Source organism: Zeus faber, assembly GCF_960531495.2.
Source record: "Zeus faber genome assembly, chromosome: 14".
Taxonomy (NCBI): Eukaryota; Metazoa; Chordata; class Actinopteri; order Zeiformes; family Zeidae; genus Zeus; species Zeus faber.
In genome coordinates, this window is record NC_137200.1 from 18,416,491 (window position 1) to 18,428,710 (window position 12,220).

At 43.6% G+C, this 12,220-nt stretch overlaps 1 protein-coding gene across 2 annotated transcripts in view; it reads left to right on the forward strand.

Moving 5' to 3' along the window:
* The window catches only part of nbeaa (neurobeachin a), a gene marked incomplete at its 5' end in the record, with an annotated part of 127,136 nt that overhangs the window by 69,814 nt on the left and 45,102 nt on the right, over window positions 1–12,220 (forward strand). For both annotated transcript variants that reach the window (XM_080013338.1, XM_080013339.1), the window contains 8 exons: window positions 1,890–1,969; window positions 2,337–2,399; window positions 3,350–3,447; window positions 3,630–3,722; window positions 10,068–10,176; window positions 10,286–10,367; window positions 10,630–10,753; window positions 11,608–11,800. In XM_080013338.1, coding sequence (XP_079869464.1) covers window positions 1,890–1,969; window positions 2,337–2,399; window positions 3,350–3,447; window positions 3,630–3,722; window positions 10,068–10,176; window positions 10,286–10,367; window positions 10,630–10,753; window positions 11,608–11,800 — 842 coding nt within the window. The remainder of the gene's footprint in view (window positions 1–1,889; window positions 1,970–2,336; window positions 2,400–3,349; window positions 3,448–3,629; window positions 3,723–10,067; window positions 10,177–10,285; window positions 10,368–10,629; window positions 10,754–11,607; window positions 11,801–12,220) is intronic.

Sequence of the window (12,220 nt, forward strand, 5' to 3'; positions counted from 1 at the left end):
AACAGAGATTAACTTCACGGCCACACTAGTCGTCTAATTAAAGTTGCCTGATAGCGTTGTTAAAAGATTAAAAAAGAAGCTTTACTGAAGCCTTTTAGAATAAAAAGGCTCACAGAGTGCACACACATGCACCCACACACAAATGAATAGATGTCATGAATTGCCATTCATGACATCTATTCATTTTGACTCCAAGCGAAGTTATGTGCAAAAAAAACCTGATGGATATTGAGCTCCCCGAACGTGGCAGCATGTCACGTAATGGATACAGATGATATATCACATGGGACCGCTGCAGTGTCATGCTTGGAATCTCTTTGATGCACACACACACACACACACACATACACAGACACACACACACACACACACACACACAGACACACACACACACACACACACACACACGCACACACACACGCACAGAAATCAAGGTCAGGACTTTGTGCTGGGAAAAGTGAGAGGTGTCTCCCGACATGGCAGTTTCTCGTCTCAATTCAAAGCCTTCACACCCGTCCGCTCCATGTGAAGAAGAGAGGGATCAAATGTTTGTTGGAAGTATTTCCGAAAGGACAGCGGTCTTGATTTTTGACTTCCCTTGACTGACCCTAAACATGGGGTGGAAAGCTTAAAATGGTCAAAATGGGGTCAAGCCCACATAAAATGAAATTGTTGTTTTTTTTCTCACTGTAGCTTATTAATCCTGCCTTAAAACCTCTCGGGGATCGTAGACTTTAATCCTGATTTTGAAAATGGTTGTAAATCAGGTGTAGTTTACGGACCTAGTTGTGACAGACAACTTGACGGCGCCACATGCTTCCACGCCCCTTATGGGCACAGCCTATGTAAGCTGCCAATTCCTCCTGCTTTGCTTACTGCTTTGCTGCGTTGTTGCGCTCCCTCCACCTCCCCTGCATCCACCTGTTGGGTTCTACTCTTCTATCCAATGGGGGATTAGAGCTCATCACTCCTATTCTTACTCACTAAGGATGCCTATGTTTGCTGTACACCTCGCTGGGGCTGATGAGCGGTAGAGCCCATACGCCCAAACTCAAACAATGCAAAATAAATAAAGATAATTTTAAAGTAAATCTAAGAGTTGTCTGTCAGAGTTGTGAATTAAAAAAATGAAGCCTGGGTTTAATTGCGTATTACATCTTCACAATGTCAGGCAAATGTGCAGTGAAGAACAATACAGAGGACAGACCGCGGTGGAGAGACTGCAGCCGCCACTGCAGCATGGCAAAAAAAGGAATAATGTCCCTCTCACTTCAAACCCGACATATCAGTGTCCTAGAGTTCAGCCTCAGTGTTTTAAGATTACAGAGGCTTCTATTCAATTTCAAAGATGCATTTGAAGTATATACTTTATATATGTATTTTTTGTAAATGTTTTCTGAGTTCTGACACTCTGCTTTCCAAAGACAGTGCGGCGTTGAATTTGTAAGATACTGTAAGTGTGTGTGCCAGTTTCTGTGAGGTGTGTGTGTGTGTGTGTGTGTGTGTGTGTGTGTGTGTGTGTGTGTGTGTGTGTGTGTGTGTGTGTGTGTGTGTGTGTGTGTGTGTGTGTGCGTGCACGTGCTCGCTCAAGGGTGCCAAATTTTTGTGGCGAGTGTTTTCACTGAATTGTATTAGTTTTGGCAGGGAGGAAAACTGTCAAAACCGAATGTCAGTTACTAGTCCCTCTACCAAGAGTGGAGTGTACTTCATATTTATGCGGTGGGTCGTTATCATGGATCAAAATGGAATTAATACTCAAGTGTGTGTGTGTGTGTGTGTGTGTGTGTGTGTGTGTGTGTGTGTGTGTGTGTGTGTGTGTGTGTGTGTGTGTGTGTGTGTGTGTGTGTGTGTGTGTGTGTGTGTGTGTGTGTGCGTGTGTGTGTGTGTAGATGGTCCCCGTCCAACCCAGAAGGAGATCATCTCGCTCAGAGCCTTCATGCTTCTCTTCCTCAAACAACTCATCTTAAAGGTACGGCGCCCTTATTTCTGATCGACTCACGGGCAAGCTGAGGGGAATATACATTTTTTTCCTTTGGTCTTATATTATTTCCCCGAAGCCTCCTGGGGAGGGGGGTAATCGGAAGTGCTGCGGAAGGAGAATTGTAATATGGGTCAGCACTCTGGATAGCTTGTGTGTGCTTGTGTGTGTGTGTGTGTGTGTGTGTGTGTGTGTGTGTGTGTGTGTGTGTGTGTGTGTGTGTGTGTGTGTGTGTGTGTGTGTGTGTCTGTCTGTGTGTCTCTGTGTGCCGGTGCGGGTGTCCACGAAAATGCATTGACTGTGGAGGGTGTATGTGCATTAATGGAGTCACCTCAGGTTAATAATCTGTTTGTTTCAGGATCGGGGCGTGAAGGAGGACGAGCTGCAGAGCATCCTCAACTATCTGCTGACCATGCACGAGGTAAGCATAGCCTTTTACCACCGTTTGAGTCTCAAAGGGCGTTTGGGCTCGCGGTCAAAGTACAGACTCATAAAACCCGGAGGGGAAAAGCAAGAACCCTTGAGAAGGAGCGGGTGAGATGAACTACAATTACTAAAACTACAATTTTAGATTTATAGATAGATAGATAGATGGACGGATGGACGGACATATAGATATATACTTTACTCATCCTGAAGGGAAATTGCAGTGTCCCAGCAGCTCACATCAAAAAGCAATAGGCAGTAATACTAATACAAACAATACAAATTGGTTAAATATACAATACACCTCACAGTTAACTGTAGACAATAAAACATGGCAAGATAATGGAAAATAAACCATACATTTTGAAAATGTAGGAAATATAAATGTGAAAAATTAACAGTTACACAATAAAATAAAAATATGGCAATATAATGGCATATAAAGACGAACATTCAAAATAAAGCAGTATAAACCCGATCATTTAAAGCAGTATAAACCTAAGTAGTAAAACAGACTACTGACAATAAGCCTAAAGATAAAAAATAAAAAATGAACAGCACACAGCAAGCATACACCTGTATCAACAAATCCATACTTCTGGTTCTTATAAAATGGAAATAAAATCTAGACTACATTTTATAACATTATTTCTGGGAAAGGGAAATGGCATCAACAAGAGTACAAGAGAGCAAAAGAAAGAACAGATGAGTACTGCTGATGACCTCCATGGCTGTATGTGATGATTTGCGGGCTGGAGCGGCGGTCCACTTAAACCGATTTGAGAGTGACTCATCCTCATCCGCTGTGGCGGCGATGGAGCGAACTGAATGTGCTCCTCTGTAGCAATTAGCAATATCCATTCCGACCCCGAACGATCACCTGCTCCTCCTCTCCTTTCACATGTTCCTGCGCCCAACTCTGAGCTGTCTTCCACCTGTCTGCAGGATGAGAACATCCACGATGTGCTCCAGCTGTTGGTCGCCCTCATGTCCGAACACCCGGCCTCCATGATTCCCGCTTTTGACCAGAGGAACGGCATCAGGTTAATAGCCTCCGTGACTCCTCTATCTGAAGGGTGTAACATTTTTTGGGAAGAAAGTGGAACGTTTAGAATGATTGGTATTTTTCAAGCGCCGTAGCTCAAGGTGGCGTCATAGCATTTGAGAAAACCAAATCCTATACTAAATCCAGTGCAGTCCTGACGGTGCAGGTCATGTGTTGCAGGGTGATCTGCAAGCTGCTGGCTTCAAAGAGTGAGAGCATCCGCGTACAAGCCCTCAAAGTCCTGGGCTATTTCCTCAAACACCTCGGACACAAGTGAGTATCCTGCGATCTTGCTTCCATGTAGTGAAAAGGTTCTTGCACATGCATTGCAGCGGTTCAAGGAAATGGGAGATTTATCAAAACAATCCCTTTTGATAGTCATTCTATCTCTCACTGTGGGAAAGAATACAGTAGACATTGAAAACGACAACATTGTTTTTCTCAGGCGTAGCCAGTAGTCGTTAGGAGTCGTCAGTAGTCAGTCGTAGTCAGTAGTCCTAAATTGTTGGCAGTAGAAGTCAGTAGTTAGCAGTTGTCAGTAGTAGTCAGTAGTCATTAGTAATAGTCAATAGGTGTAAGTTGTCGGCAGTAAACGTCAGCAGTCCTCAGTCGTCCCTAGTAGTCGTAAGTAGTCAGTAGTCATCAGTGGTCATAAGAAGTAGTCAGCAGTCAGAAGTAGTTGTCACAAGTCGTCAGTAGCAGTCGGTCGTCGTCATTAGTCGTAAGTAGTCAGCAGTAGAAGTCAGTAAGTAGTCAGCAGTAGAAGTCAGTAATCGTCAGTTTTCACTCGTAGTCAATAGTCGTTAATAATCAGTCTCCATGTGCACACACACTTATGCTTGTGTCCATTATGCTAAATATGTGTGTGTGCGTTGGTGTTTCTATGGAGCTAATGTGATCGTATGCAGGCGGAATAATCATTTTGACACGAGTGTACTGGCCCGGAGGTGGAGCTCGATCAGCTGCAATGAATTCTGGGGGATTTATTTACCCCGTGTCACGCACACCTCACGCAGCACGCTATTATTCAATCTCCAACTTGGTTTGCATCTGCTAGAACCAACAGCCTTCCATGCTGCCCAGTGTCTTAGAAAGTTCCCTGAATCTTTTACAAATGTTAATTGCGGAAGCCAACAATGTAGTGGTAAATGTGGAGAGATTGGGAACTTTTTTTGAACCCATTAACCATCTCATTTACGGCCCGTAAAAACCCTCAGGTTAATAATAACGCAGGGTATGATGGGGTTTTTCGATTTTTTGTCAATTCCTACTGTCTGAATTAGGGATTGTAAAACACTTACAGCCTTAGTAGAGGTAACTTAGTTTTTGTGTTTTAGTTGGTCTTTTGTCCATACATAAAATTGCTTAAGCTTGCTAATGCATCCTAAAGTAGAGCTGTGTTTTTTGATTAAGATGGATGAGCTTTACTCTGACGTCGGAAACAACACACTGTGGTGTATTGGCATTAAGTATTCCCGCGGCCGCACTCGACTGCCAATTACGGCACACTGTGCATTTGTGCAGCTTAATGCCGCGTAGAAACAGCAGATGTTTCATATTTCTGGTCGTTACACCGTTGCAAGATTATTATTATTTTTCTACACTCGTTTCGTAACACACTAGAGCCAGTGACATGAAAGTAGGTCATCATTTGGAATTGATGGCCAACTGCAAGGGCCAAAACTCTGCCCTGAGGCTTGTTTAAGAAGCATCGGGTGGTCAGCTTTGATAGGAGGAACCGCTGGTGTGATGGCTGCTTGATTCTGTTGAATTAGATGAGCTGCTGATACCCAGCCCTTGAAACAAGCACCACAGTCATGAAGAGATAATGTTTCTGTGTTATATATTTGTCATGAAATTCAAGGCATTTTAATGCTACTGTAATATGGCTGGTGAACGTGTATATATATATATATATATATATATATATATATATATATCCGAGGCAGGCCTATCATAGAGATTTTCTTTTGTGCCCCCGATGTCAACTGCCTCCTGTACTGTCCCATAATGCATGCACATCGCACATTTGAGCCGTCTAGCGAGCGTTTTTATACCTGAACATCTCATTTATTCTTCTGCCCTCGCCTTGTGAAGACGTATATGGCGATGCAGCGAGCTAAACACTCTCCCAAAAAAGAAGCGGGAGGCAGGAGCTCGCTTTAGGTGTCTTTAATAGAAGCGGTGTGAAACTGTAGAACAGTACAGATCGATGGAGATTAACGATCAGTCCCTATGCAGATGCGGATAACCTGTTAACACGTTGCCATAGCTCCTACACTGTATGCACACACAGCAATAACAGGAACGTACGTACAGATTGTGCTTTATCAAGGGCAATGACAAGGATGGAAGGAGACGTAAGTCCCAGTCTCCTCCGTGTGGCTCTGACTGGCGGCTCTGTAGGCCGTGTTACGCCGCCACACTGTTCTCGCGATGCCGTGATGTCACAATACTTTAATTTATCACGGTTAATTATTTTATTCGTTTTAGCCGACATTCGCAAATGCGTGCCGATAAATGCATTGTTGATACGGCAAAATGGTTTCATTTTCAGACATCACCTTAAAACAACTAATTTAATTATTTCAATTATGACAGTTGATTGCTCTGAATGTTTTAAAATTGTTGAATAAACATTGGTGTAGGCTCTAGGCCGGGCCCAAAAGATAGTAAAGAAAGAATTTTGAACATCTGTCTCGTCTCCGCGCAATTGTAGTGCTGAAAGGACAACGCAGGTGCCGCTGTGATCAAGTGTAGAAAAGGAATTTCATATATGATGGCATGGTACGGGGGGATTGGGGGGGGTCTGACCCCCTAATTTAGACTTAGATCTAAAAGAAGTAAAAACAACAGGTCGGGGGGGTCAAAACATTTATATATCCTTCTTACCTGTCATCGTAAACATTACAATATACACCGATCAGCCACAACATTGAAACCACCGCTAATAATCACTAGTATTGTGTAGCTCCCCCTTGTGCCGCCAAAACAGCTCTGACGTGGCATGATGGAGGCATGGACTCCACAAGACCTCTGAAGGTGTCCTGTGGTATCTGGCACCAAGACGTTAGCAGCAGATCCTTTAAGTCCTGGATGTTGGGAGGTGGGGCCCCCATGGATCGGGCTTGTTGTTCCAACACATCCCACAGATGCTCCATTGGATTGGACCCTAACCCCGACCATCTGCATGATGTCGAAGAAAATGGGACTCATTAGACCAGGCCACCTTCTTCAATTGCTCCATGTTCCAGTTCTGACGCTCACTTGCCATTCTAGGTGCTTTTGGCAGTGGACAGGGGTCAACATGGGCACTCTGACCGGTCTGCAGCTACGCAGCCCGGTGTGTTCTAGCACCTTTCTATCATAGCAGCATTAACTTTTTCATCAATTTGTGCTACAGTAGCTCTTCTGGATCGAACCAGATGGGCTATACTTCGCTCCCCACATGTGCATCAATGAGCCTTGGGCCCCATGACCCTGTCGCCGGTTCACCCATCACTATTTGGTCCTTGTCAAAGTGGCTCAGATCCTTTTGATCAGACCATTTTTCCTGCTTCCAACACGTCAACTTCAAGAACTGACTGTTCACTTGCTGCCTAATACATCCCACCCCTTGCCAAGTGACAGGTGAACCAAGATGATCCATGTTATTCACTTCAGCTGTCAGTAGTTTGAATGTTGTGGCACATCGGTGTATTTCCCTGTGGCAGTTCTGCCTGCCACACCCAAGTGGCGTTTTCAGGGTTCTCCAACACAGAGACACAGGCAGAGATGTTGCAAATACAGCAGTTTGTTGTAGAGAGTGGCAAGATGCAACAAGCCAGGAGCAGATGGACACATGTCATGAAAGAGGCCCCGAGTGTATGTGGCGATGGGTTATTTACCTGTTACTCGCTGATTGCTCCAACGAGCAACAGGCGTACAGGCACTTCTGATCCCGGGCCCAATTACCAAGACCCAAGACAGGTGTGGCTGCTTAAGCCACACCACCCCCACACTGCATTCCTATATTCATGCCTGGAAGAATCTTGGAATACGATTTCAGACACACCTAAAGTGGACCATACCATTACGCTGAGCATAGCGCAGCGGAGGTTGCGATCCGCAGCATAGATCAGAGCAATATTTTTTCCAAACAAAGCAAATAAAAACAGTGTGTTTTTATTGTAGATTTATTTATTTTACTTCGCTGTCGCTGTTGAATGAAACAAAAAACCTCCCCCAAAAATGACTTATCCGTAAATGCCTCAGACACGTCAGTAGTCGGCAGAAGAAGTCTGTCGTAGTCAGTAGCCGCCAGTAGTCGTCAGTAGTTGCCAGTCGTCGTCAGTAGTTGTCAGGAGTAGTCCCCACGAGAGTGATGGAGAAAGTGTTCCTATTACGCACAGTTTTCGTTCCATACGCACTTGTTTCGTTCCATAAGGAGACGTAAAATAAGATAAAAACACACTATTCTGGTGCGCCGATTGCGGGCAACCCATCGCTGGCGGCGCATCACTGGCACGTGCAGAGAGGGAGACAGGCGCTCAAATTGCGCCCTGATCGTTCCCTCTCCGTGCTACCCGCTGTCCTATTGGTTCGATTGTGTAACATAAAAAAAAAAAAAACGCTTTTAACCACAGGCTTTACAATTTGAATTTGGTTAATCGTTCAACCCGTCAGTAGTAGTCCGTAGTAGTCTACCAGTAATAGTGAGTAGTCATCGGTAGTTGTCCGTGGTAGTCAGTAGTGGTAAGAAGTAGTCAGTAGTGGTAAGTAGTAGTCAGTCGAAGTCAGTAGTCATCAATCTTCGTCAGTTATAGTCAACAATAGTTGTAAGTAGTAATCAGTTGTAGTCAGTGGTAGTAGTAGCAGTAAGTGGTAGTCAGCTGAGTCAGTAGAAATCAGTAGTCGTAAGTGGTAGATAGCCGTAGTCAGTCGGTAGTCAGTCGTAATCAGTAGTAGTGAGTAGTCATCAGTAGTTGTCCATAATAGTCAGTAGTGGTAAGTAGTAGTCAGTTGTAGTCCTAAGTACTGATCAGTCGTCGTCAGTCGTGGTCAATAGTCGTAAGTAGTAATCAGTCTTACTCAGTGGTATTTATGTAGTAGTCATCAGCTGTGGGCAGTCGTATTCCGTAGTGGTACGTAGTAATCAGTAGTAGTGCGTAGTCGTCAGTAGTCGCCAGGAGTAGTCAGTAGTGGATAGTTGTCGTCAGTAGTAGGAGTTAGACAGCCTGCCGATAACAAAAAACAAGCACCACAATTCCAAAGTTGTTATTGTCTTACAGTGTTTAACATGTAGCAGGGAGCTCCTGTAATATGGATCAAGAACCTACTGTGTATCGCTGATAAAATGCTCGATTAAGCTCATTTGAAGCCTACTCCAAAGCTGTGATAATACAGCATCACAGCTTTGGAGAGGCCGTCCTCCGTCTTGTTTCACTTTGATTGATCCGGTAATACACATTTCTGCAAAACCCATTTTAATGTGACTGGAGGGCAGTATAAAATGTTTTTGATGGCCGTGTACAATATGCGTCCCTGTGATTGAAACGGATTATTATGGGCTTGGACAGGAAATAAAACGCTGCAAATGTTTTAAATTCATTAAACGGTTGATTACGGTTAACGGTAGCTTTGTAATGTATTAAATAATTCACTACAGCGAAGCCACAGCGTTGTTTGTTTCTCTTCATCGGGGAGTGAATACCTTAACGCAACGATTATGACGTCTCAGTGAAGTCTCCCATCCCATGAAAAGCTGACCTGAGGACAATCAAATTAGAGGTCATATCTTATAATTACTTCTCACTGCAATTTGCATATGAATGCACTTATTTATTTAATAATGATTATGAACCGTAATTTTCACTTTTTATTTTTATATTTGATCTGTTTTTATCAGGATAATACAAAGAGGTCAATGTACCGTACAATACAGCATTTCAAACAGAAAATCCTTATATCCACCATTTTTCTATAATTACAAACATAATTGAAAAGGGGGGAATGCGCCCACGATGACGAAAAAGTGTCCTTATATCGAAGTAAAGCCAGGACACAAACTTTGATGTATGAAAGTTATTTAGACTTGATCATCTTTATTGGTATTGTCCTTTAGTGGTATTGTATTGAAATATTTGTGTAAAACCCTGTTGGCCATTGATAATAGATATTTGCCTTACTGTATGCACAGTAGTTCTAAACACAATCTTGTGGATATCAGCATTGTGCAGATAAGTAAGTATGATGAGAACTGGCTAATTCCAGGGGTTCTTTTTAGTTCGCTTACGTATTTGTCACATGCAAAATAAATACATACAAAGATACACAATAAATACATACAAAAACAGAGATAAATTGTATTAAGAATATATTTTAAAATACTAAACTGGTACTAAGCATAGCACTAAAATAGATTTTAAAATGCTAAAATATGCTTAATAACAACAAATAAAATGCTAAAATAACATCCCCTTTACACCACTCTAACTGCTCTAATCGCATTTCTTTTATCTCTCAAAATGTAAAAAGTTGACTTCCTTCTTTCTACACCCACACACTAAATGCAACAAACATCAACTATCACCTTTTTCAACAAGGGTTTTGTTTGTGTGTGTGTGTGTTTGTTCGCAGGAGGAAGGTGGAGATCATGCACACACACAGTCTGTTCACGCTGCTGGGGGAGAGGTTGATGATGCACACCAACACCGTGTCCGTCACCACATACAACACGCTGTATGAGGTACGTTGCATCCCGCTGTGTCTAGTACACTCACATACTCACATACCAGGTATACAGCACCACTTCGTCCACGCGTCTCTACAATGCTGTCGACTGGTTTCCTGCGCAGATTCTGACGGAGCAGGTGTGCACCCAGGTGGTTCACAAACCCCACCCAGAGCCCGACTCCACCGTCAAGATTCAAAATCCGAGTGAGTATGAAAAACGCCGGGTTTTACACTTTTTAACGTGAACAAAAACAATCAAATCTGGGCCAGATCCAGGAGGCATTTCCAGCTGACGTCTCCATCACTTGGCATCTCTGGGGGTCCGTCATCCGCCAGCCTCTTTCTCTCGCGCACTAATTAATTAATCTGCCGCCTCTTTCGTATTTGTTTTGATTTCCTCTATTTTCGACTGCGTTATCATATTTTTTACATCGCCACCACTCTTTTATTTTTCTCTCGCTCCCAGTGATTCTCAAGGTGGTGGCGACCCTCTTGAAGAACTCCACTCCCAGCGCCGAGCTGATGGAAGTGAGGAGACTATTTCTGTCTGACATGATCAAGCTTTTCAGCAACAGCCGCGAGAACCGACGGTAAGAAGACTCCGCACGTGCACGTTTCTCTCAGGCTGCATGCATTTACCTTTTTTTGTGGTAGAATATTTAGTTTTAATTTCTATGATAAGGGGAATTGACCTCATCAAGCCAAAAATGGGACTGTTCGGCTTTGCCAATCGAGTTGTGTTTTTATATCGCACTGACAGGAAGTAATTCACATTTTACAAATATTACTTGCAGATATTACAAATTTTACTATTCAGAAAGGACTTTGGAAAAATCTGCAGCTACAGTAGGACGTGGTAGGAGTTTGAAGATGATTACAGGCGCAAAAATGCATGCTGACTTCATCTAAGAGATTGGTCTTTGCTTTAAATGCAAAATATCCCATTTTATTTAATTATATATATATATATATATATATTTTTTTTTTTTAACCTGTGCTGTCAGCATGCTGTGCATACACCACAGAGTATTTGTGCCATTGCATCTAGGACTGAGTTCGTCTGCAAGTGGAGTTCAACTTCTCAACCTGCAATGCAACTCTTTATATAACTCTGTCCTGTGGACGACCTGTAGGAAGACAAGAGCACAGTTTTTGGTTATAGAGAACCACAAAATATCCCATTTTAAAGTCAATAATTATTAATGTAAGACATTATCTGTAAATTTTGATTGCTTTACTATCTGTTGCAATGGGCGACCACGCTGGTTAAAGTATCCGGTCCTTCAACTGGGGGAACCAAAGTTTAAAACCCGAATGGCGGCAATCAGCTGACCCCCCCGCCGAGGTTCCCTTGAGCCTCACAATCGCTACCGGCCGGGCGGGGAGCAAAAACGAGAAGCGTCATATACGATGTTAACCCGCACGCCCGGCTGCCGTGTCGCAGTTGCCTGCTGCAGTGCTCCGTGTGGCAGGACTGGATGTTCTCCCTGGGCTACATCAACCCCAAGAACCCGGAGGAGCAGAAGATCACCGAGATGGTCTACAACATCTTCCGCATCCTGCTCTACCACGCCATCAAGTACGAGTGGGGCGGCTGGAGGGTGTGGGTGGACACGCTCTCCATCGCGCACTCCAAGGTGAGTTTTGGACCTGTGCACTGCCGCTATATTCAGAAATCCATCCAGGTCCAGCGGGCCTCATTCACCACAACTGCCTCATTCGCGTCCTCGGAAAAAGTTTGGGATGGATCAATATTTTCTTCGTTGAATTTGTTCTTACTCTCAGAACGAATTCCTATACGCCCAAATCACAAAGACATTGGTCCTGGAAAAGGATATTGCCGAACTTTAGTAGGAACTTCCTTGTATGGAGGAATTGCGGCGTGCTGTGGTTTACGCTATTTAGAAGTCGTGAGTACTCGCGGCGTACTCGGTGGTCATTTTCTGTATCCAGCTTTTTTCCAGACAAATTAGGAACATTTTTTCAACACGCATATTTGTGAATGAGGCCCAGTGTCAGGTCTTGTTGGTCAAATGTCAGATATTCATGTGTGCATG